Consider the following 26,127-nt stretch of genomic DNA (forward strand, 5'->3'; position numbering starts at 1 on the left):
TCCATTAAGCCAGAAACATGGTTGGAACAAAACAAAAGTATTTGCACACCATGAGCATATTGTTAGACCATTAATAAAAGAATCCTAGAGTTTGAAGTAATCTAAAAAGCAATCTAGAGGAGAATTACATACCTGAAGCACTCTTAAGAAATGGCAGCCCAACCTCTGTTTAAAGACCTCCATAGAACGAGAGTTCACTAGTCTATTTAATGGTTGAATAGTTCTTAGATGTCAAGAGATTCATCCTGATGCTTAGGTGGGATCTTCTTCTCTCTTTTGTAATTTGAATCTTTTGGTTCATGTTCTAGTTTCTGGGGAAGCATTAAACAAGCTTGTTTCATCTTCTCCATGATGCTGAATTATGACAACTTTCAGTTATTGAATTATGGCTGGCATATCAACTCTTTTTTCCCCTCCTCTATGCTAAACATACCCATAATCCATCTGGCTGAGCACTGCTGCTATTCATTAATAGTGGCTCTCCTTCCTAGGTTTATTCAGAGATACCAAGGATGAGACTTTAAGTACATGGTCTGCTTTTGAACTACCTCCTTTTCCTTTTATAGTTGAGTCCAGTTTTAGCTTTCTACTTCTTATTAATCAAGAGTTAAAACATGATCTGCCAAATGGCCTCAATCACTTGTACTTATGCATCCAAAAACCATCATGTTGTCAGGAAAAAAACACTTTCAATATGATTTTTTAGAGATCTGATCATTAAAATATGTGATATTTTTATCCCAATAAGCTGGAGTTATTTTTCTTTCTTTTATTCTCCAGACACCAAGACATCTCATATTTATTTAGAGAGATAAAGAATTTCTACAGGCATCTATCTTTTTCAAGCTGCATGAAATGATACCTTATATTTCACTGCTTTTGTCCTGCATGTGTTTACCTTGTTGGCATAGGATAAATTCAAAGAAAAAATGATCTTCATTTCTTCCTTATTTATCTTCTGTTATGAGTATTCCCCAAGCCTAATTTGTCTTCAGTTACTCCTTCATTTAGTTTAGTTACTCCTTCATTTTTTCAAAACTTGCCAGCAATAATTATGAGCCTTTGGGACACACCCTAAAGAAATCTATGTTTCTAGACAGAGGCTTTTTATAAAATGCCTCAAATACAGGCAAAGACTCTTATAGTGAGAATTAGACTTGGCAGGTATCACTGAAGGCATAGGATGCTCTTTAATCTAGGACTTGGAACAGTTTCCAACTTGATGTAAAGACATTAGAATGAGATAAATATTATCTCCATCTGTGACAAGCTGCTTCTGATTTCAGGAGATAAAACTGCCATTAAAAAGCAAACTAGAGGGGGTTTCCCCCGTCTCCCTTGGCAGACAAAAGCTTGGCAAGCAATGAAGTACTGGGAATGTTAGTTGAAACATGGCAGTAGGAGTCAGCAAGTGCTTATATAAATCATCCTTTGATCCCAGCCTTATTCTTTAGTTGAACCTATAGAGCAGTTATCCCAATGACCACGGACTGACACAAATTCTTAACAGGTGCTACATGTTGAATCTGATCACAAGATAAGAATCTTCAGAGTTCGGACGGCAGACATACCACCATGAACATACCCAATCTCTTTGTAAAGTGAAGATGATCTGAAATCACAAGTACATTTCTTGCTAAACTACAGAGCATGTTGATGCCTGAAGTAGAAGATCAGGTGGAATCTGCACTTAAATTTTACTTTACACAGACAAGAAAGCATGTAGTGTAGCTGACTTCAGTGGGGTAGGCAAGTTAAATGACATAAACAACTGCATCACATATACAAACATATCTACTGCCACTCTGTGTAACAGTAGAGCCGGTCAGACAGAATAGAAACATCACTTAATTGATTATTTCACCACAACACTTGGTACTAAGATCTGGAGAAGGGACATTGTGAGAAACAATGTTACGCTAAAATTTAACTTGGAGATACAATGTTAATGTCCCTTTTTCTGCAAGAGATTATTGGAATCATTATGTTGCCAGTACTCTTCTTTGGGACAAGATCTGGTGGAGTGCCTCTGCCAGTTGAAGCTGCCTATACCAGCAGAATAGAGAAGGAATAATCCTCTTCTCATTGCCTAAACACCCTAACCACACCAGATCCTGTCCAATCTTGAAAGATAAGTAACTTCATCCCTGGTTAGTATTAGGATGTAGGTATAAGAAGACTACCAGTGAACTGCAGGTCCTGTAGGCTACATTTAGAGCAGTGTTTTGCAACTTGGGGATTGGGACCCCTGGGGGGGGTGTCACGAGGGGGGGTTCAGAGGGGTTGCCAAAGCCAAAAAAAACAGGTATTTCTGAGGGTTTTGACAGAGGCGGCTGAATATCATTCCACCTGTCCTTCTCTTCCTTTTTGAAAACAGACTGAATCCTCCCACCAAAAGCCCTCCTCTGCTGTGATTGGCTGGCCTCTCAGCCAAGGGGAAGGCTGTTTCTAAGACTCCAAGTGGGGAGGGGAGAGCAGGCATGCTCAGTGTGGTACATGTGTGGGTGAGGAAGAGCATGTGAAGATGGAGGGAGGTTCGCACCAGCGAATCCCTCCAAGGCATGAGGGTTCTGTATGGGAAGTTTGGTCCAATTCTATCATTGGTCCAACTACAACTCCCAAATGACAAAATAACCCCCCCCCCCCAGTCCCACCAGTTTTAAAATTTGGATGTATCGGGTATTTGTGCCAAATTTGATCCAGTGAATGAAAATACATCCTACATATCAGATACTTACATTATGATTCATAACAGTAGCAAAATTACATTTATGAAGTAGCAATGAAAATAATTTTATGGTTGGCCGTCTCCACAACATGAGAAACTGTATTAAGGGGTCAAGGCATTAAGAAGGTTGAGAACCGCAGCTTTAGAGAAAGAAACTGGCAAAACCACCTCTAAGTATTCCTTGTCTTTAAAACTCCCATAAAATGCATGGAGTTATCATGTGTTGATGAGAAATTTAAAGGGATATGAGTGACAAAATTATCTTCCTCCCACATCTTTTTTAATGCCTGGGTGGGGAAATGACAGCACCCAGGGGCAGCCGGCCCTTTAAGGCAGCACTGGCATTTTCTACTCTCTGCGGAATAACCCTCTATTCATACAAGCCATAACTAAATATGCCATTTTAGCCCCAAGGCCTTCCTTCTTATACATGAGATTAACTAATATAAACAAGTATATAAGGCAATCAATGAAAGCTTATGATACCTACTTAGTTTTCTCAGTCTATAAGGTGCCATAAGACCCCTTTGCATAGTAATACTTGTGTGAGCTGAGCAGGACTTGGATTTGTGATAAGTTCATAGGAATGTTCCTCCCTGATGACCAGAATTACTGCCACGTCTGAAGTCATGGCCTTTGAGATTTTAGAGTCTGGGAAAATTCCTTGGGGATGGAGGGAAAGCCAGTGACAAGTCCGGAGACAACATTCCATGGTATCCATTTCTCTAGAATATTTCCTTTTAGGACAACTTCAGTTTGGCTCCTCCAGTACATTTTTCTTTTGTTTTGAAGACTGGGTACATTTGATCGTTTTCTGAAAATTAACGTCTGGAATTTATTACATTTGAAGTGCAATTATTAGAATATTTGCCCCATTTAAACTCACCTTTTAAATAATAAATCTGAATTTTTATTTTTTGTAGCCTGTTGTTTCATGAATGAACATCTGAGCAGTATTACAAGCCTTTCACTCCCCCTCTCCACTGGCCCATGCTTTCTTTCAAGGGCATGCTTTATTTTATTTTCTTCAGTCATGTTTCCCATTCACCATAGAAACCATCTCCAACACCTAACTGAAAAGATGTGGAAACTAGCCACATTCTCAAAATAACTTTGAGTCTTTGTGAGGTGTACAAATGTGGAAGCCAATAAAACAAGATCAGGCCAGTGCAATCTCTCACTCTTATTTCCTGATTTAAACTGTGGAAGAATGAATTCTTGAGTAACTGCAAATAACATGGTCTTGTTTTGACTCTTGCTTCCTACAAAACCATTGTAACCTTGAATGTCTCTCTAAGCTATATATCTATGTGTTAAACAAGCATTTCTCTATAGTAAAATAGATGGCCTCACTACCTTTTGGGGGGTGTTTTTATCCTACTTTCATTTAACAATATAAGCATTCTAAACAGTTCTAAGTGAAAAAATACATTTAAATGATGAAAACAACTCGTACATGTTACAATAACTCAAAGGAGACAAATGAGTTTTAAAACGTTGATGTTATGTGCATTCAAGTCATTTATAACTTATGGCAACATTTATTTATTTATTTACTTTATTCCTACCCCACATTTCCCCCTGTGGGAATTTAAGCCAACTAACAATTGCACAAGGGCAAGATGGATGGATGGCATCCTTGAAGTGACTGGACTGACCTTGAAGGAGCTGGGGGTGGTGACGGCCGACAGGGAGCTCTGGCGTGGACTGGTCCATGAGGTCACGAAGAGTCGGAGACGACTGAATGAATGAACAACAACAAACAATTGCACAATCTGGTTATAATTTAAAACAAGAAAATACAAAAAAAAACACAATAAAATAGTACTGTGTCAATTAAAGGCTAAACAGCCCCAGCCCAAATTACCTGTCCGAACAAATCTCCCCCTATGTACCCTCACAGAAATTAAGATCCTCCAGGGAGACCCTGCTTTCCATCCCGCCATTGTTACAGGTGCAATTGGTGGGGACGAGAGATAGGGCATTCTCGGTGTTTGCTCCCCAGCTATGGAACTTCCTTCCTGGTGACATCAGGCCAGCCCCCTCCCTCCTGTCCTTTAGAAGGACGGTAAAAACTTGGCTGTGGGACCAAACTTTCGGGACATGTCAATAAAGTGGCAGTAGGAAAGATGACCGGGCCAATTAGATTTGACACGGGTGACTAGGACAGTTTTAAATGGTGTATTTTAATATTTTGATAAATGTTTTTTAATATTTATGTATGTGTATGTGAATTTGTGTCCCCGCATTGAATGTTTGCCGTGTATATGCTGTGCTCCACCCTGAGTCCCCTTCGGGGTGAAAAGGGCAGAATATAAATGCTTTAAATAAATAAATAAATAAATAAATAAATTACAGTTAAAATGTTATACATACAATTAAGATTATGTTTAAAACTCAACCCCTTCCCCCCACATCCTACCCACAATCTCCCCAGCAGTGTGCTCATTATCCTTCCCCAAATGACTGATGGCACAGAAAGGTCTTGACCTGCGTGCAAAAGTCCAGCATGGATGGGGCCATCCTGGTCTTTCTTACACCAAAGTTCCAAAGTCTGAGAGGAGCCACCAAAAAGGCCCTTCTCCATGTTTCCACCAAACATGCTTAGGCAATTCTAACACTGAGTTTTCTTGGAAAAGTTGTTCAGGGGTGGAATGTATGTGTGATTTCATTGCCTTCCTCTGAGGCTGAGAGAGAATGACTTCTCCAAACTCACCCAGTGATTTGACATCCAGTCTTCCAGAGTCTTATTCCAATGCTCAAACAATTACATTATGCTGAATTTCAAATACAGTGGTAACTGTACTTAAGAGCATCTCAACTTAAAAGCATTTTGAATTAAGAGCTGTCACTCAAGAGAGGGTTTTGTTTTGACATAAGAGCATTTTGAGTTAAGAGCTAGCGCCAGAGGAAGTGCAAGCACGAGAGTACAAGACTTTAGGGCTTCAAGGGAGCAGCCTCCGCCCTTGAAAATGGCCAATTCTCTCAAATCAGAAGCAACTTGCATTTTTTCAAGTTGCTCCTGACACAAATAAAATTCCTGGTATATTTAGCTTCATGAAGAGAGAGGGAGAGAGAGAGCAAGAAAGGGAGGGCAGCTGGTATGAGTACAGTATCAATAAAAGGATGTTTCTGTTTCTTCACTTTGTGTGTTGTGCTTCCTTGCCACAACTTTGCACTTCTATCATTTTAAAGTTGATATTTCTTTTTTATTGTTCCATGTGAAATGTGCAGGCTTTGCCTTGCTGTTACACTGGCCAACACACATGTTGTTGCCTCAAATGTGCTTCCTTGTCACAACTTTGTACTTCTACCATTTTAAAGCTTATCTTTCTTTTTTATTGTTCCACATAAATGTGCATTTCTACATTGTTATTTATAAAGTAAATTTTCTTATTTAAAAACACATCCATGGAAAAATTCACTTTGAAATAAGAATGTTTTGAGTTAAGAGCTTATAACAGAATGAATTGCCCTCTTAAGTCAAGGTCTCTCTCTTTCTCTCTCTCTCTCTCTCTCTATATATATATATATACACCATGCACATTCTTTAAAGTAAATTGGTATCCAAGGGCTTTAATAATACTAACAATGTTGGTGCCAATCAGAACTTTGAAGTGAGGGACACTTCCTCGCCTATGCCCTTCAGCATTATACTGCCCCCACTGTTGGATCCCCAATGTATGTTTGTATAAACTCTACAATTAACGGCAGCATGTGGCTCAATGTAACCAATTTTATCTATTCATTTTACATACCACCACAGTACAGATACTTTAAGAGATAGCACAAATCGGTTTGGGGCTGTGTCTGGCTTGATACTCAGAAGGGAATTCAGTTGCTCCAGTCTAAAGATGTGAATGGGTGCTCATGTCTGCTGAACCCTAGCCCTTTATGGACCAGATGCCTAGCAGAGGGGGATGGACCAACTTTCTTCTGCTTGACACATTGCATGTGTATATTGCCTTGGATGGATTCAGTGAGTAAGGGCGGTGCAGATCATTTCTAAATAATATTTTCTATCTCTCTTCAGGTTTCAATTAGCCAGCAACCAACAGGAAGAGGTGTGCCTTGCTTAAGATGCAGAGGAATGTGCACTGGCTTTGAGCCACATTCTTGGAGGTAATCCATTTACAGATACGTGGATTCTAATTCACCCCTTTAAAGCTTCCTCTTTTTTAACTTCACATTCTGACTTGGCATGTACTCAGTGCAACTTTGAATTGACAAATGTCAGTTGCTTCATAGAATAGAAAGAGCACAGTTCAAATTTGTTCAGATCAATGGATGTCTTGTTACTGACTTGCAATGTGGGGCATGAGTGCTTCTAATATTGGATTTAGCATTTTCAGGAAATTTTGCCTTGCTGATAAATTTTTTTGTGTGTTTTCTCATTTTTTATTATTTTATTCTATCATTGAGTCCATCTTACAACTGAAAATCATAACAATGTTTTTACAACATTCTTCAATGTATTAAAAGCCATGTTAATAACACTTTCTCGAAGTGTTCAGAGACAGTCTCTTAAATTAGCTTGATCATTCATACGCCAATACAGTAAGTATGTGAAATGTGAAAACAGCATTGGGCCTCAGTTAGTAAAGTCATAACAAAACTAAAATTCTGAACTGGAGACATTTGTTCACATATTCAAACTGATCAGATATTTAACATGCCATATTTACATGGAGTCATGCATACTACAGTAAACCCTCCAGTTTTGTGAGTGTTAGGGGTGAGAGACCACTGAGAAAGTGAAAAATACACAGAAATAAAAACATTGTTTATGTTAACCTGAAAGATCACCTGTCTAGGAATTGCTATGTTCTCCAGTACAAGTCCGAGAAGTTGTGCTGGAGGACCTAGATACTGCCAAAGAGGTGTTCTTTTTAGAAAACTAAGTATTCCAGCTTAACTCTAGAGTCACCTTCTGGCAGAAGTTGACCATAAAGTCACATTGGGGGATTTAGAGATTCCCCGAGATACCATAGCAATCAAATTCATGAATATCAGATCCACAAAATTTAAACCTGCAAATGTAGAGGCCCAATCCTGGGTGTTTTCAGTACTGCAGACATGCATGAATAACGTATTCAAGCTATATGCTCAGCAGAATCCATACAGTAATCAAATCCTCCAAAGTGACTTTGGTGAGCTCCATATATCCCATGAAAAAATCTTTGACCTCTTTTCTACTACACTGGCACCCACAGAAGTGACAGCAATCATCCACCAGTCTTGTGTTCTTTATCACTGACCTAGATTGGAGTTTCCATTCAAAATCAAACTTGCATGTGAAATCTTTTTCTTTAATCAGTCTGATAAATCAGACAAAAAAAGCTTTATTTACCACAGTAGCCATTCACCAGAATAAAAATTGATCTAGCCACTCATGAAAAGAGTTAAGAGGCTTATGTGTAAATGTCAATTTGCTGCTAAAATGAATTGTGACTCTTCCTTCCATTCTCTTTTTCCCTGGTCAGTTTAGGACTTGGCATTTGAGCCAGCCAGCCTTTCATTTGTAGGTTTTTTGCATTCTTAATCCCGTTCTTTTGTCTAAAGTGCATAGTGTATAGTTGTGTATCCTTTCTGATAGTGGGTGGCAGTTAAGGCATTCCAGTCCAAGCACGCTAGTCTTTCAACAATGATTGCATCTTTTAAAATGTCACATTCCTAAAAGCCTCCACTCCCAAGGGAACAGTTTAGAAAGACTGAAGTGACCCATTTGAATGCAAATATTTGGGCCTTCTGATGTATCTGTTCAACAACCATCACATAAACTATCAGGCATGTTCTGAATTTGGTCTGTTTTGATTTCAGTGGGAAAACATTTTGAGACCCAAGGATCCAAGATACACATAGAAATGCAGTACTGTTCCTGCTTATATTTAATCTTACACAATCGTATGGGCTTTTTTTTTTCTTTGCCCTCCAAAAATAGTGACATCATTGTAAATTTCAGGGATTGGTCAAAGCTGTCATCTTTGAAAAAGAGATTTTGTCCAGCTGTGTCTTATGTTGCCTTGTTTATATGTAATTCTTGCTGTATTCAACCACCACCCTCTCCAATGTCTTATTGCTTCTTGGTTTTGCATAGATATTTACCTCTTGAAATATGTGTATGTGTGTGCGTGTGCGAATGCTTCACATTATCAGTTCTACCACAATATTTCTTCTCCTAAGTTTTTAAGGGTCTTATTATGCCAGCCCCAAAATCCAGAACTATTTACCCTTTTGACTAGCTACAACAACTGTGGTCCTCAAGATCACTTCCATAAATTCCAAACTGACGTTGCCACTGCTGGAGCACTATAGGAGTTGCAGTTTCTGGAGGGCCACTATCATCGTCACCTATACTTTAAAATTAATTTCAAATTGAATGAGAGACGGCCAAAAAGGGGGGGTATGTACAAGTCCACCACTCTCTCTGTTTTTCCTCAAGGGTCCCCAACAAGCAGAAGAGATACTGAAAAAAGGAAGGAAGACTTTGCTTACACAAAGCCCCTGTAAAACCTAGGTAACTCAGATGGTTTCCTGCAATCATCCCATTATCCACTTTCTTAGCAAAGTAACTGGAAAGGAAATTCCCTGCTGACTCTCCATGAGTCTTTTTATTCCCTTTGACTAGATATAGATGGCTGCAAATGGGGTCACTTTGTTCTGACTCTTACCACCATTTTTAGGATATGCCACCATTACATACTGGTCCTCAAGGAGAAAATGCTAACCATTCAACAGCCTGCTGTGAAGAATTTGCATGGCACTTTGCAGATAAAATAGCTCAAGTCTATTCTGATTTAGATTATGTCATTGATGGATGTAACTGTGGCTTCTGCTTGTACAATGTTGATGGATATACCTTTCCATTTGTATAGCCTAGGGATGTAGACAGAATCCTTAGAAAGGTGAGAGCTACCACATGTATTCTAGATTCTTGCCCTTCCTGGCTGATCAAACAGGCCAGAGGGAGTCTATCAGAGTGGGTGAAGGTGGTGGTCAATGCCTCCTTGGAACAAAGCAGAATTCCAACTTGGCTAAAGGGGGTAGTTGTGAGTTCTATATTTAAAAAGCCACCCCCCAAACCCCTCCATAATGGATAACTATCAGCCAGTGTCCAATCTTCCTTTTTTTAAACAAGGTTTTAGAGCATGTGATGGCCTACCAACTCCAGGAGTTACTGGATGAAATGGATTATCTAAATCCATTTCAATCTGGTTTCAGGCCTGGTTATGGAACAGAGACAGCTTTGGTTGCCTTGATACATGACATGCAGAGATATGACAAGGTGTGTTGTGTGTGAATCCCTTTTGGTTCTCCTTTCAATACCATCAACCATGGTATCTGTGCTGTCACACGCTGGGCCTGTGCATAAGACTGTAGACAGGACATAAATTCTGTGTGCACAATGGGACGCCGGGGCTGCCTCAGATTAAAGGCCCTTGGATTTCCTTAAAACAGAATCTTTAGATTGCTTAAAGGTTCAACAAAGTTCTTTGTTATTGAAAACAAACAGGTACTTTAAGGCTTTCTTAACAGTCTATTGGCTCTCTCTCTATTTTGTCCACGGGGAACAGGCACTATCTTCATAACTGTATACTAACTAATGGGGAAATCCTTAACTTCTAATCTGGGCAGTCTGTCTTTGCCTCTGTTGGCATGGAGCCTCTGCACCCGGTACCAACTGCTTCTGGCTTCCGTGAGTGACCCTTACCAAGCAGAGCTTTGTAGACTTCCAGAGGAAAAGGGAGTTCAGGTTTCAGTGATGGCTGGCTGAAGTCCCTCAGCAAAGGAGCTGTAAGGCTGTATAATCCTCGGCCAAGCTACGGGACCTTTCTCCCTGACCAAGCTGTAGAAGACGAAGCTTTCTACAGGAGCTCTTGCTATTATGTCCTGCATGAAAGGCTTCTTTCTGTGGACTGAACCCAAAAAGGCTCCTATTCCCTCCAAAAACCCAAAAAAGGGCAGGACCAGGGAACCTAACTATAATTGACAGGTGGCTTGCCCTATGACTGCAGCCAAAAGAAGCCACCTATCTGCAGAGTCCTTGCAACTTAGGACTACAACAAACATTAAATGCAAAGCAAACAAAATTGGAGCTCCTGGTGCAGTTGAACCTGCACAGTATCCTTCTTCCTCCATTTCTTCCTGGAAGAGCTTGGGGGGGGGGAGGTCCTGTTCAAACCCCTAGCAGTTGACCTGTGGGGTTCCTAAGGGTTCTCTTTTGTCCCCATGCTGTTTAACATATACATGAAAACACTAGAAGAGGTCATCCAGAGTTTTGTCATCTATATGCAGATGACACCTAACTCTTCTACTTCTTCTCACCTAAAGCCAAAGAAACTGTCCTGACCCTAAACCAGCTGCTAAACCAGACAAAACAGAGGTGCTCCTGGTCAGTCGAAAGGTGGATCAGGGAACGTGGATCCAGCCTGCGCTGGATGAGGTTACACTTCCTCTGAAAATACAGATCTGCAGTTTGAAGGTATTTCTAGATTCATTGTTGAATCTGGAGACCCAAATTTCTGCAGTGGCCAGGACTGTTTTTTCACAATGAAAATTTGTGCACCAATTGCGCCCATTCCTGGAGAAGCCATATCTGGCCACAGTGGTACATACCTTAGTTACATCCTGTTTGGATTACTGTAGCACACTCTGACACTCTGTGTGGAACTGTCTTTGAAGAGTATTAGACAGCTCAGGTCCAGGCTATTTGGTTGACTACATTATTCAGGAAGACTTTTAAAGAAGGTTTTTTTTTTAAAAAAAAAAAAAAGATCAAGACGGGGGATACTGTGGTTTTAGCCTTTAAAGATTTTAACTGTTTATTTTTAATACAATTAATAGTTCTCTTTTTAATTTTTTTATATTTTAGATGTTAAATTCTATTTCATTCAATGTTACTGTAAGCTACTTTGAATCTCTTTTGTACAGAGTAAAAGTGGGGTATACATAATCATCATCATCCTCATTATCATCCTGTCAGAAGGCAAGTGTGGAAGCATCTGGGACTCCTGCTTTTTAAAAGAGCTTTGTGCCCTTCCCCTGACAGAGCTCCTTGATGTAAATCTCAACAGGTGCTGGGCACGTGACTAATTCACTTCCCCCTAAAGCAGAAGTGACCACTTGGTGGCCAAAAGATTAGGTTTTTGGAGTAGTTTTGAAGTATAGAGATTCCATCCCTCTGACCAGGGGCCCCATCTCGCAGTCTACAAATTTTGAAGGCGTCTACCCAAGAGTGGGTGACCGGGACAGAATAGGGATTCTGTTAGTGTACCGTCCACCTCACTGCACTACAGTCTCCCTACCTGAGCTAGCGGGGGTGGTCTCGAGCCTGGCATTGGAGTCCCGGCAGCTCCTTGTGCTGGGGGACTTCAATGTCCATGCCGGGATGGCCCTTTCAGGAGCTTCATGTCTGCCATGGCAACCATGGGGCTGTCCCAACAAGTAACTGGCCCCACTCACAGTGCAGGACATACATTGGACTTAGTTTTCTGCCAGGGATGGGAGGAAGGTGGCGGTGTTGAGGAGTTGACCATCTCTCCGTTGCCATGGACCGACCACTACTGGTCAGATTTAGGCTCACTGCACCCCCTAACCTCTGCAGAGGTGGAGGACCCATTAGGATGGTCCGTCCCAGGAGGCTTATGGATCCGGACGGATTCCTGACGGCTCTTGGGGAGTTTCCCGCCGCCTCGGTAGGTGATCCTGTCAACGCCCTGGTTGCTCTCTGGAATGGGGAGATGACTAGGGCAATTGACACGATCGCTCCGGAACGTCCCCTCTCAAGTAGCCGAGCTAAACCAGCGCCTTGGTTCACCTGGCAGTGATGAAGCGAAGGAAGAGGGAACTAGAGAGTGTGTGGCGTTCGGACCCGAGCGAGCCAAATTGAACACGGTTTGTGTCCTTTCTGAGGGCATACACCGCGGCAATAAGAGCTGCAAAGAAGGCTTTCTTTGCAGCCACTATTGTGTCTGCGAAGAACCGTCCGGCTGAGTTGTTCCGAATTGTCAGAGGCCTTTTGAATCCCACCACACAAGGTGGGATCCCTGAAAACTCGACCTCTCGTTGTGAAGCTTTTGCTCGGTTCTTCGCAGACAAAGTCGCTTTGATCTGTTCTGGCCTGGACACCATGTTAAATGCAGTCTCTGTGGATGTAGCAAGAGCACCTGCTTGTCCTATTTTGATGGATTCATTTCAATTGGTGAAGCCCGAGGATGTGGACAAGATACTTGGAGGAATGAGGCCGACCACGTCCATCCTAGACCCCTGCCCATCCTGGCTTCTAAAAGAGGCCAGAGGGGGATTGGCTGAGTGGGTGGAGGTGGTGGTTAATGCCTCCCTTCGGGAAGGCAAAATTCCAGCGAGCTTAAAACAAGCTATAATAAAACCGCTGTTGAAGAAACCATCACTAGATCCCACTAAATTTGACAACTTTCGGCCGGTTTCCAATCTCCCCTTTTTGGGCAAAGTCCTGGAAAGCGTGGTGGCCTCACAACTCCAGGTATTCTTGAGAGACACGGATTATCTAGACTCGGCACAGTCTGGTTTCAGACCGGGACATGGAACTGAGACAGTCTTGGTCGCCTTAGTGGATGATCTGCGCCGGGAGCTCGACAGGGGGAGTGTGTCCCTGTTGGTGCTTCTGGACCTCTCAGTGGCCTTCGATACTGTTGACCACGGTATCCTTCTGGGGTGCCTTGCGGAAATGGGTCTCGGAGGCACTGTTTTGCAGTGGCTCCGGTCATTTCTGGAGGGTCGTTCCCAGAAGGTGTTATTGGGGGACACCTGTTCATCCCCACAACCATTGTCTTGTGGGGTTCCTCAGGGTTCTATTCTGTCTCCCATGCTGTTTAACATCTACATGAAGCCGCTGGGTGAGATCATCCGGAGTTTTGGGGTACGGTGTCATCTGTACGCAGATGATGTCCAACTCTGTCACTCCTTTCCACCTGCTACTAAGGAGGCTGTCGAGGTCCTGAACCGGTGCCTGGCTGCTGTGACGGTCTGGATGAGGGCGAACAAATTGAAGTTGAATCCAGACAAGACAGAGGTACTCCTGGTCAGTCGCAAGGCCGAACAGGGTATAGGGTTACAGCCTGTGTTGGATGGGGTCGCACTCCCTCTGAAGACACAGGTTCGCAGCTTGGGTGTGACCCTGGATTCGTCGCTGAGCCTGGAGCCCCAGGTCTCAGCGGTGACCAGGGGAGCATTTGCACAGCTCAGGCTCGTGCGCCAGCTGCGCCCGTACCTTGGGAAGTCTGACTTGGCCACGGTAGACCACGCTCTTGTCACATCCCGCCTAGACTACTGCAACGCTCTCTACGTGGGGCTGTCCCTGAAGACGGCCCGGAAGCTGCAATTAGTCCAACGCGCGGCAGCTATGATTCTAACAGGAGCGGTGCGCAGGGAGCACACAACCCCCCTGTTGCACCAGCTCCACTGGCTGCCGATTTGCTACCGGGCCCAATTCAAGGTGTTGGTATTGGCCTATAAAGCCCTAAACGGTTCCGGCCCAAGATACCTATCTGACCGCATCTCGGCCTACGAACCTACCCGAACTTTGAGATCTTCCGGGGAGGCCCTGCTCTCAATCCCGCCAGCCTCTCAAGCACGGTTGGCGGGGACGAGAGATAGGGCCTTCTCAGTGGTGGCTCCTCGGCTGTGGAACGCCCTTCCTGTAGACGTTAGGCTGGCACCATCTCTCATGACATTCCGTAGAAAGTTGAAGACCTGGATGTTTGTGCAGGCATTTGAGTAATTCAGTGCAATTTTGGTAATTTGAACATAGGAACGGAACAGTGGACGACGAATTTGGATCATGCTTGGATGATGAGGCGATCGGGGATGGGATTTGTGATAATTGTGTATTGATGATTGCTTATTAGTTATTAATGGAAATGTGTAATTTAACTGTTATTGTATATTAGTTATTGCTGTTTTTATTGCCTTTGCTGTTTGGAAACCGCTGTGAGTCGCCCTCGGGCTTGAGATACAGCGGTATACAAGAATAGTAAATAAATAAATAAATAAATAAATAAATAAATAGTTTGGATTCCCAGATGGAGATGCAACTTGTCTTCGTTATATTTATCTCTGGTGAATGGATTTGTCTTGTTCTTGAACTATGGGTAATTCCAGGAGCCTCCAAGGATTTTTAAGTGCCAAACTTTAACACACATTACCATGATACATAAACTCTATTGGTGGTAAATGAGGCAACGAATGATAGTCAGAAGGAAAGCACTCCAACATCCTCCTCACCACTAATGGCAGAATTGGGACCCCAAGACATATTCTACCTAACTATGAGACACCTTCTGGGTATAATTCCACATTGCCAGATATATGTGAAACCTTTGGGCTGGGGTGTACCTTCTCCATCAAGTAAAGCCATTGGAAGATGGGCTCCCATGGACTATATAGTACAGATGTAAGCTACGCATTGTGCATGTGTCCCCTCAAGGTTTTTGAGAACTTCACAGAAAGGTCAACAAAAGAGAAATATTAACTCTCCTTGTTGGCTCTTAGCCATTACAACTTTTCCCAGACTCAAACTGCAAAGGGAATGAAAAAAATAAAATCCAGCAAGATCATGAAGACAACTTCACACTTTCAAGCCACTGGTCAGGTATTGACATATGGTCATGATGCTAACAAGGTGACAGAGGCTTATGTCCCTATGCCATTATTCAGCACAGACAATGCTAATGATTTCAGGTATTGTGATGCCTCAGAAAGCAGGTGGCAGCCACCTGATAATTTTCACATTCAGGATCTTCCTGGTAGGCTAATAAATGAAAGTGAAGTATTATCCTAGGTATGCTAGTCCATTATACATGGAGAGGGTTTTGTTCTTTTTAACAAGCAGTGGTGGAGAAGATGCAGTTGCATACTTTCAAGTGGGTTAGACCTTGGACTCTATGAAGATTTATTCATAATGGAAGCTATTTTGAAGCTATTAAAGGTAAATATGGTGCACAAAGGTATTGCAGGTCCCTGAAGTCATTTTTGTAATGGCCCTACAATGTAATTTCCTCTAAGATAGAGAATGATCCCCCCAATGAGATTCAAAGCTATACAATTCTTCCAGCTTTTGGAGTGCAGAGTACATACAATGGCTAGCAGTAATTGTCTTTAGACAATTTGAAATGACTTTATGTATTATGTCATAAGAAGCTGACAGATGCCATTAAGAAACTGGGGACAAAGGCTTTAAATCAGTCATCACCCCCTTGCTGTTTTGTCTAAAGACAAAAGAGTGAATAGATTTAAAGCACAAGGCATGGCATTTATTTACTAGTGCCCCTATACAGGTTGTGTATCCCTTAAGTAGAATTCTGAAATCCAACACACTCCAAAATCACCCTCATGGGAGGCTGAGATAGTAACCCTTTGATTTTGGAGGGTTCAGAGTGAACAAACATTGTTTCGTCATTATAAATCATTATAAATATTGTGTATACACTTATATTCTGGCTATGTGCATATGAAACATGAATGAACTTCTTGTTAATTTGGGCCCTGATTCTGAGATGCATTGTATGTATGCAAGTTTTCCAAAATCCATGAAATCTGAAATATAGACCACTTCTGGTCCTAAGCATTTCAAATAATGGATCCTTAACTTGTATTTGTTTTCTGGCACAATTAGGGGTGATTTTTTCCCCTGAAAGCCATGCCCAAATCAAATATGAACCTCTGTCCATCATTTTGGTCCCAAACAGCTTGAAAAAGGGGTATTTTTGACAAGTGGATAAGTGACTCTGAACTTTGAGGAGTGCGAGTTGATACTGGTTTCTCTCAATTGCCCATCTCTGCTTTATAGGCTAGCAGCTTTAAAAACAAAGCCATATTGTCCCTTTTAAATAATCCTTGCACTACACTCATTTGTGCCTTCTCTTAAGAGACCAGTAGCACTCCTAGAAAGTTTTCAGAAGAAGGGTACACCCAGGTCTTCTCTTTTGTGGGGTTCATTTTGTGGGTTTGGTTAATACATTATCCTGTTTACTTCCCCATTTCTCTATGAGCTCTCCCTTGTAAATAATCTGTTCCTTTTTATCGCACCCCGAGTTTTAATCATTTTATTTTACATGCGGCCCGCTCACTGTTATTGTGATTGTTTATTGCATTTTTATGTCTTGTGTACATTGTTTATTGTATTCATATGTTTTTGCATTTTACTGTGCTGTTGCTTGTGTTTCGGTTTTTATTTTATTGTTTTCTATTTTATTGTAATTAGTTGTTTGGCCTTGGCCTCATGTAAGCCGCCCCGAGTCCCCGTTGGGGGAGATGGTGGTGGGGTATAAATAAAGTTTATTATTATTATTGTTACGTCCTCTATTTTTTCCCCTTAATATCAATTATTATCTTATACAAGTTGTTATTATTATTATTATTATTATTATTATCTCTAGAGATCTCTAGGTCCTCCAACAAAACTCTGTGGGCAACCAAAGGACCTAGAGATTTTTAGAAATAACACAATCTAGGCATTCAATTCTTGATAAAGCTTGACAGCCAGTATTAATTTAATTGGTTTTAACTTTAAACTAATTTTAAACTAAAATTGCTCCTGTAATTTGAGGTGCAAAGGAAGGCCAAAACTAAGACAAGTCAAACCCGCATTTTGGACTTTAGGAGAGCTGATTTCCGAAAAACACTGAGCAGCATTCCGTGGACACAAATACGAAAAGACAAGGGAGTTGCAGATGGATGGGAGTTTTTCAAGAGTGAAATACTCAAGGCACAATTGCAAACAGTGCCACCAAAGAGAAAAAATAAGACAAGTGCAAAGAAGCCAGAATGGATGTCCAAAGAACTTCTAACTGTGCTAAGACTCAAAAGAGACATGCACAAGAAGTGGAAAAAGGGAGAAATCACCAAATAAGAATTCAAACAAATAGCCAACTCCTGTAAGGAAAAGGTCCAAAAGGCTAAAGCACAAAATGAGCTCAGGCTTGCCAGAGACATTAAAAACAAGAAAAAGGGGCTTCTTTTCTTATGTCAGTAGAAAAAAAGAACAAGGAGGCGATAGAGCAGGGGTCTTCAAACTAAGGCCCGGGGGCCAGATGCGGCCCTCCAAGGTCATTTAATCGGCCTTCGCTCAGGATCAACCTAAGTCTGAAACGACTTTAAAGTACATAACAACAACAACAACCCTATCTCATCACCCAAAAGCAGGCCCACATTTCCCATTGAAATACTAATAAGTTTATATTTGTTAATATTGTTCCTCATTTTAATTATTGTATTGTTTTAAGTGTTTTTTACACTACAAATAAGATATGTGCAGTGTGCATAGGAATTCATTCATGTTTTTTTTTTCAAATTATAATCCGGCCCTCCAACAGTTTGAGAGACTGTGACCTGGCCCTCTGTTTAAAAAGTTTGTGGACCCCTGCAATAGAGCCTCTTCGAGGAGGAGATGGGGCAATGCTGACAGGAAATAGGGAAAAAGCAGAACTGCTTAATGCCTTCTTTGCCTCGGTCTTCTCACAAAAAGAAAGTCATCAGCAAGATGGAGTGGATGAGGGATTAGAGGACATCCAACCCCAAATCGGGAAACAAGTCGTCCAGGAATACCTGCCCACTCTTAATGAGTTCAAGTCCCCAGAGCCAGATCAACTACACCCAAGAGTATTGAAGGAACTAGCAGAAGTCATCTCAGAACCATTGGTAACCATCTTTGAGAGTTCTTGGAGAATGGGAGAAGTTCCAGCAGATTGGAGGAGGGCCAATGTGGTCTCAATCTTCAAGAAGGGAAAAAAGGATGACCCAAACAACTACCGTCCAGTCAGCCTCGCATCGATACCAGGCAAGATTCTGGAAAATATTGTTAAGGAAGTGGTCTGCAAACACTTAGAAACAAATGCAGTCATCACTAATAGCCAACATGGATTTATGAAAAACAAGTCATGCCATACTAATCATATCTCTCTTTTTTTGATAGAATTACAAGCTGGGCAGATGTGGAGAATGCTGTGAATTTAGAGTACCTGGATTTCAGTAAGGCCTTTGACAAGGTCCCCCAGGACCTTCTGGCATACAAACTAGTCAAATGTGGGCTAGGCAAAACTACGGTGAGGTGGATCTGAAATTGGTAAAATGGATGAACCCAGAGGGTGCTCACCAATGCTTCCTCTTCATCCTGGAAAGAAGTGATGAGCAGAGTGCCGCAGGGTTCCGTCCTGGGCCTGGTCCTGTTCAACATCTTTATTAATGACTTAGATGAAGAGTTAGAAGGCATGATCATCAAGTTTGCAGATGACAACAAATTGGGAGGGATAGCCAATACTCCAGAGGACAGGAGCAGAATTCAAAACGATCTTGACAGATTAGAGAGATGGGCCAAAACTAACAAAATGAAGTTCAACAGTGACAAATGCAAGATACTCCACTTAGGCAGAAAAAATGAAATGCAAAGATACAGAATGGGGGACACCTTGCTTGAGAGCAGTATGTGTGAAAAAGATCTTGGAGTCCTCATGGACAGCAGGTTAAACATGAGTCAACAATGCAATGTGGCGGCAAAAAAAGCCAATGGGATTTTGGCCTGCATTAATAGGAGCATAGTGTCTAGATCTAGGGAAGTAATGCTACCCCTCTATTCTGCCTTGGTTGGACAACACCTGGAATATTGTGTCCAATTCTGGGCACCACAATTCAAGAGAGATATTGACAAGCTGGAATGTGTCCAGAGAAGGGCAACTAAAATGGTCAAGGGTCTGGAGAACAAGCCCTGTGAGGAGCAGCTTAAGGAGCTGGGCATGTTTAGCCTGAAGAAGAGAAGACTGGGAGGAGATATGATAGCCATGTATAAATATGTGAGAGGAAGTCACAGGGAGGAGGGAGCAAGCTTGTTTTCTGCTTCCCTGGACACAGAACAATGGCTTCAAACTACAAGAATGGAGATTCCATCTGAACATGAGGAAGAACTTCTTGACTGTGAGAGCTGTTCATCAGTGGAACTCTCTGCCCCAGAGTGTGGTGGAGGCTTCTTCTTTGGAAGCATTTAAACAGAGGCTGGATGGCTGTCTGTCAGGGGTGCTTTGAATGCAATATTCCTTCTTCTAGGCAGGGGGTTGGACTGGATGGCACATGAGATCTCTTCCAACTCTATGATTCTATGACTCAGTGATTCCAATTTAATGTATTATTTATATGTAATTGCTGCATTTATTATCTTGTATGTGGAGGCATCGAATTGTTGCCGGTTGTAAGCTGCCCTGAGTCACCCTGCGGGGGTTGAGAAGAGCAGGGTACAAATGTTTGAAATAAACAAATAATAAAATAAATTTGTAGATGTTGACCTTAGAGTTGTCTTGAAGGGCCTAGAGATTCCTAGTGAGGTGTTCTCTAAGACTAAAAAAAACTATTTTATGCATGTTTTTTCCACTTTCATGGGCGTTCTGTGCTCCTAGGCCCAGTAAATGTGGTGGACAGATTGTATTCCTAAGAAACAAGGTGTCTGTGGTATATGCACCTTGTTTACAAGGTTACAAATGTTCCGCCAGCACTACTACCTTCTTAGATAACCTGCATGTTTATCTACAGTCAAAAGAAGGAACGGGGATTCCTATTTTCCACTGTTCTCAGAGAGATTCTAGCAAGCAAGGTTTAAAGGCACAAAATGGGGGCTTCATTTTCTGTGAAGATATCTGTTGCCAGACCTATTGTATGAAATGCTGTACATGGCTATTTGGCATGTGCACAGCAACTGGATTGTTAACAATGGACAATAGGGGAAGAGCAGCAAAGGAATTGATGCAAACAATGTTTGTATTGTATTGGTCTTTTTTCAGTCTTATTTAACCACATGGAATATTTGCAGTACATTTTAATGAGGTGTAAGCCTTGGCTTGTCTCCATCTATTCCTTTATAGCATTTACTGAAAATTGTCTGTGTCCAGCTTCCTATACTCCAAGTGAGAAACCATAAAGGTCTAGTGCCCTAATATTTGCATTGCCTACAGGTAATACCACCTTGGAATGGTGGGAGGAAAGTGATGGGCTTCATTTCACTTCAAATCATTTTTACAGTGTGTACCATGTTGAGATGTGGTTTCAGAAGAGCTTTTAAAAGGAAGTATTTGGATTAGAGTCATTGGGATATTGATTCCATTTACTACAAGCTATAGAGCCAATGCATCACCCTCCTAACATAAAAACACATGCTCAGCTTCACCCACATTATGGCTACTCTGAAGCCAGGAAACATTTTTTTAATAACCATGGTGGTATTACCAGCTGTTAATGAAAAGGGCTGCAATATATAATAGTGGAAAGCATATATACTCTCTGTCTTATGATCTGCAAAGGAAAGAGATATAAAATATATAGTGCTTAGATCCAGATTCTTCAAACCCATGCCATAAATCTTTTCTTCCTAAGCACTGTTAGACTGAAGCTGTACCAGTTTCAAACTCTACCAATTTGAATCCCTTGTATCTCAAACTAAAAAGATAATGTATAAGCAGCCTGGCAGTTTGTACTGAGTAAGACTTCCCAGAATCACCACCAGTCAAATTAGAGACCCATTCACACTACATAACTATAGTCCTAAAATATCACACTAACTACCAACCTTCAGAGAAAGTTGTCTCTCAGGACATCAATGTGTGGGGACAGGACTATTTAGCACATACTTGGAATTCCGTGAATTATATTACAAGAGGTAATAAAGCTTTCCAACATAAGGATTTTTTTCAAAAAAAATCACTTTCAGAGCTATTGGTGGCTACCAATGAAGTGATATATATATAGAGAGATTAGTTACAGCAATGTAAACAGCATGCTTCTTTGTACTAGAAAGATGAGGGAAATGAATGGGAGTAAGTTCTTGTACTCCCATTGCTAGGCTTCTCAAAAGCATCTGGTTGGCTTCCATGTGAACAGAAAACGAGTATTTCTTGAGAGACAAACCTAGCAGAAGTTGGTTCTTTGGCTTATCTTGCCCAGCAAAACAGTAATAAGCCAGAATTTGTTTTAGGGTCAACTATCTGATGATTTAAACAAAAATTGATGGTGAAGATTTCTAAAATTGTATTTCCAAATTTGAGCAAGCATTAGAATGGCCTTAACTAAAACTTTCCTTGCTGGGTCTATAAGTTACAAGAAGCAAGCCACTTTATATATTCTTATTGCACATAGTGAGTGATGAGCAGCAACTCTGGCTTACTGTGATGTCCAGGTATGTACCATCTACGATTCAAAGATTCAAAATAATTATCACCACTACCTGAAATGGCAGATTGTGTACTACTTGGTACCTTAGTTTTTTGATGTATTAACAGATACAGTTTCTAATCTCTCCTTTCTTACTCAGATCATAACCTTGGCCAGGAAGCAGAACTCTAAAGGAAGAAGTAACCCTAAAATTGCAGCAGAATGTTTCTGAGATGTAAACTGGAGAGAATAATTAGCCAGTCAGCTGATTTGCTATGCCAATAATGATCCAATGTTTTGTGTGTTTGGTTAGAAAAGTGAAGAAAAGCATATTAGATTTAAATTGATAATTTAATCAAATTGGAATGGGTGACATTTTCTCCTCTGCCTCATTTTAATAAATTGTCTTTAGATCCTGATTTACTAGGGAGATGTTAAATAAAAAGGAGAGCACATACTAATCTTACAGAGTACATAGTATTGTATCTCTTATTGCCTCCATTTTTGTGCCATGTAATGAAGAACCTGTTTAGGACAAAAAAGGCTTTGCAGAATGGAATGTGTGGACAAACATTGACCTGGTTTCTTGGTTCTCTGCAACATTTCTTCTTCTTCTTCTTCTTGGAGCTTCACTGTGCTATTTTAACGTTGGAAAATGAAATGTAATCACACAGAATTGGTGTACCTTGGAAGTGGAAACATCCAAGAATCCTAAGAGAAGTAATTTGCCTGTCTTCTGCAACACTAGTATTCTCTCTAAATTGAACTTTGGCAAGTCCAGTAGAACACAAACATTCTTCTATGGCATTTTATAATTGGAGAAGGACTGCCACATGATTGCCCTTTATTTGCACAACAGGGGAAAGAGGGCAGGCTGCCAAAGTAATCATACTCAACACAGCATCCTAATTCTCTGCATGTGGGTTTTATAAACTGTTAACCTTTGTCCACATCTTTGAGGAATGCTGACTTCCAGGCCCATTGGTACTGAGGAAAGAATACTACTAAATATAGATCGCTGGGATCAGTAACAGGAGGGGATATGTTCTGATTGATAATTTTCCACATGATATCACTCAGCCTTCATATTGATCCACAGAGTCTCTTGTTGAGATTCTCTCTTTACATATTTGGCTTGACTTCAATTGAAAGCCACCTCAAGACACCGTGGGGTGTGCTTTTGATGGATAAATGTTGCATTTTGTTTAATTCCTGTAGTATAGAGTATAATACTTACAAATAGGTATGAAATATTAATGCTTTACAGAAGAGCAGTATTATTTTTCTGTGGATAAGAGCCATATCTCAGTTATATGGTGCATGTTTGATATAAGTAACCTACCATGTACAAACAATCCAGATATTTTCTGTCTGAATTTCTAGTAATCTGCTCTCAATTCATTGTAGAACAGAAGGAGAAAACCTGTAACTCCCCAGAAGTTGGTAAACAGTGATTCCTTCATATGTTCTCTTCATTGTCTATGTTGACAAAGACTGATGGTAGTTGGAGTTTAACAATATCTACATTATCACAGCTTCTGATGTAGGCACACCCACCCAACTCACCAATCAGTTGAATACCCTCATCTAGATAGTTTCTTCTCAGCTTCTTAAAATCACTGAATAAAAGACTAGAGTGGACTTATTGCTAGTCAGTGCTATTCAAAGCTTCCAGGAAAGACAGAAACATCTAAACAAAAATATAATGTAAAGGCCCCATGGATAGCAAAATAGAATTCTTTGAGTGAAATAACACATTGCAGGTACTTTATTGCATCCTAGCATTTGAAATATTGCCCCCTTCCAACCATCACCACTTATTTCTGGTATTTGTACGCCGTCTCCTCTCTACCCTTGAAGGGAGACTCAGGACAGTTTACATTAGTAACGGTGCAAGACCGCTACATCACATTTCTTTTCACGGACAAAACAGAGCCACCATTGGGTTGTGTTGCTGGTTGGGGCAAGCAATTTGATTTAGATAAGGAATTAACAAATATATTTCCCATAATTAACAAATATACTTCCTATATTTGTTGGAATCTGGCTGAGAATGACATCTATCTTCATGTCAGTACCATATAGTCCATATGTATGTTAGCTTTTTTCATAATTAGGAGAAAGAAAAAGTGAATTCTGGTATGAGCAATTTCAATTTTTTGTACTATAATTCCTATTAGCCTTAGACAACATAGACAGTGATGACCGATTATGGGAGTTGCAGTTCAAACATATATGGGGAAGAGCACAGGTGTCTATCTCAACCTAGGCATTGTTTAAATTTATCATGATATTCAACTTTCAGTTAAAATACTGAGAAATTACACACCTCACTTATGCCACTGTGGATAGTGACATTTCAAAATTGGCTATTTCACAGTAGCAATGATATTTGTGTGTGTTTATGTATCTTTGTAAATTAATATAAACACAAGCTCTTGTTTTCAAATGTCTGTGTTCATAACACTTGGTTATTGTACCCTGTGACTTTTCTTTCAGGTCCTCTGCGGAGCAGATTTTTATAGTTTTATATTCTACCCCATTGCAAATCCCATAAGTCCATAGCTTACAGACTTTTATCTCCAAAGAGAGGTATTGCCAACAAAGGTATTTTGTCCTATGTCATGCTGATCCACTTTGATACCCAACATCTAGGTTTTTTTTTCTATTGTAAAGTTCACTCTTGAGCCTTCAAAAGAACACATGCCTGTTGGGATCCAATTTATATCAAACGATGACCTCATTTGTCTCCCACAGGAAAATATGCAAGTCATGCAAATGCAGCCAGGAAGATCACAGCCTAAGCTCTGATGCAGAAGACGATCGGAAAATTGGCCGCCTGCTCTCTGATTCGAAATACTCCTCACTAACTGCCCGGGTGAAAGGAGGTGATGGAGCCCGCATCTATAAAAGAAACCGTATGATTATCACTAATCCTATAGTGTCTCGGAAAGATCCAACTTTTGACACTGTTACATACGAATGGGCACCACCTGGACTGACGCAGAAGTTGGTAAGTTTCCTTTCCAAAATTCATATAGAATCATAGAGTTGGAACAGACCACCAGAACCAACCAATTCAATTCCTTACAATGCAGAAATACACAGTCAAAGCACTTCTGATGTATATCCAGCTAACTTCTGTTTAAAAACTTGCAGAGAAGGAGTATCTGCCACATTCTGAGGTGGTGTGTTTCATTGTGTTATAATAAGTACGTTTTTTCCCTGATGTTTGGCCTTATCATCAATATGATGTTCTTTCAAATATTTAAACATGGCTATCATGTTATCTCTTGTCTTCTGTAAGCAAAACATGTCCAGGTCCTCAAGTTGCTCTTCGTAGGACTGGGCTTCCATACATAAGGCTCCAGAGTATCTTGGTCTAATGCAGGACTGGGCAAAGAGTGGTCCTCCAGTTGTTTCTGAATGATATATACCATTAGCAAACTGTTAATGTTTAGGAATGTTGGGTTCCGCAACATCTGCAGGGCTGTACTTGCCAGCCCAAGTATATAGAGTGTATTCTTGCTAGTCTATCTCTTCCTTGTCTCTCTTGAAAACATTTCACAAACAGCCATGAAGCTCAGTTAAAAGAGTTTGAAATCAGAAAACAGACATTATCAGCATTATTATAACATCAGGAGAGAATGCTTCTAGAACATGGCCATATAGCCCGAAAAACCTAAAACAACCCATTATTATAATGGCTATTGTTTGTCTTTGGCTTACATCAGGAGTGATGATGCCAAAATGCATTGACAAGAGAGGTCAATAAGAGACACGTTACGTAAGAAAGCACAGTTCTAGAATTGCTTTAGATGACCTTCTAAAGTTACTGCTCATCTCAAATCTGCATGTTTGCGATGGTTCATTGTCACTTGAAAATATTTCAGTTTGGATTCTTTGGACATCTGTCAATCTCTCGTGGCATGCTCTGATCCCAAATAAGTTGCTTAGTTCTTACCCTTGAAAAGTGGGCAGGTGTACATTTCCAAACCAGTCCAAGAGTGGCCAAGTACTCTTGGGAAATAGTGTGGCGTTCTGAGACTGACTAATATGTGGAATCATTTGACAGATCTGGGAGCTGAATGTTAAGTAGGACAAGAATCTGCAGCACTCAATTATAAATGTCCCAGCACCTGGTTGTAAAGCTATTTACTTATGTTGCACGTCATGAAAATGTCTCTGTAATTCCTTTCTATGGTTTGTTTTGTGAAGTAGAAAGCAGCAGATTA

At 40.9% G+C, this 26,127-nt stretch overlaps 1 protein-coding gene across 2 annotated transcripts in view; it reads left to right on the forward strand.

The window, feature by feature from the left end:
- Positions 1 to 26,127, forward strand: part of LMCD1 (LIM and cysteine rich domains 1) — a 79,311-nt gene that overhangs the window by 26,643 nt on the left and 26,541 nt on the right. For both annotated transcript variants that reach the window (XR_009630841.2, XM_060766296.2), the window contains exons 2-3: positions 6,762 to 6,850; positions 24,650 to 24,905. Coding sequence is in view for 1 of the 2 variants with exons in the window: in XM_060766296.2 (XP_060622279.2) it covers positions 6,762 to 6,850; positions 24,650 to 24,905 (345 nt within the window). In the remaining variant the exon portion in view is untranslated. The remainder of the gene's footprint in view (positions 1 to 6,761; positions 6,851 to 24,649; positions 24,906 to 26,127) is intronic.

The sequence above is a fragment of the Anolis sagrei genome, chromosome 2 (assembly GCF_037176765.1).
Source record: "Anolis sagrei isolate rAnoSag1 chromosome 2, rAnoSag1.mat, whole genome shotgun sequence".
In the NCBI taxonomy this organism is placed as follows: Eukaryota; Metazoa; Chordata; class Lepidosauria; order Squamata; family Dactyloidae; genus Anolis; species Anolis sagrei.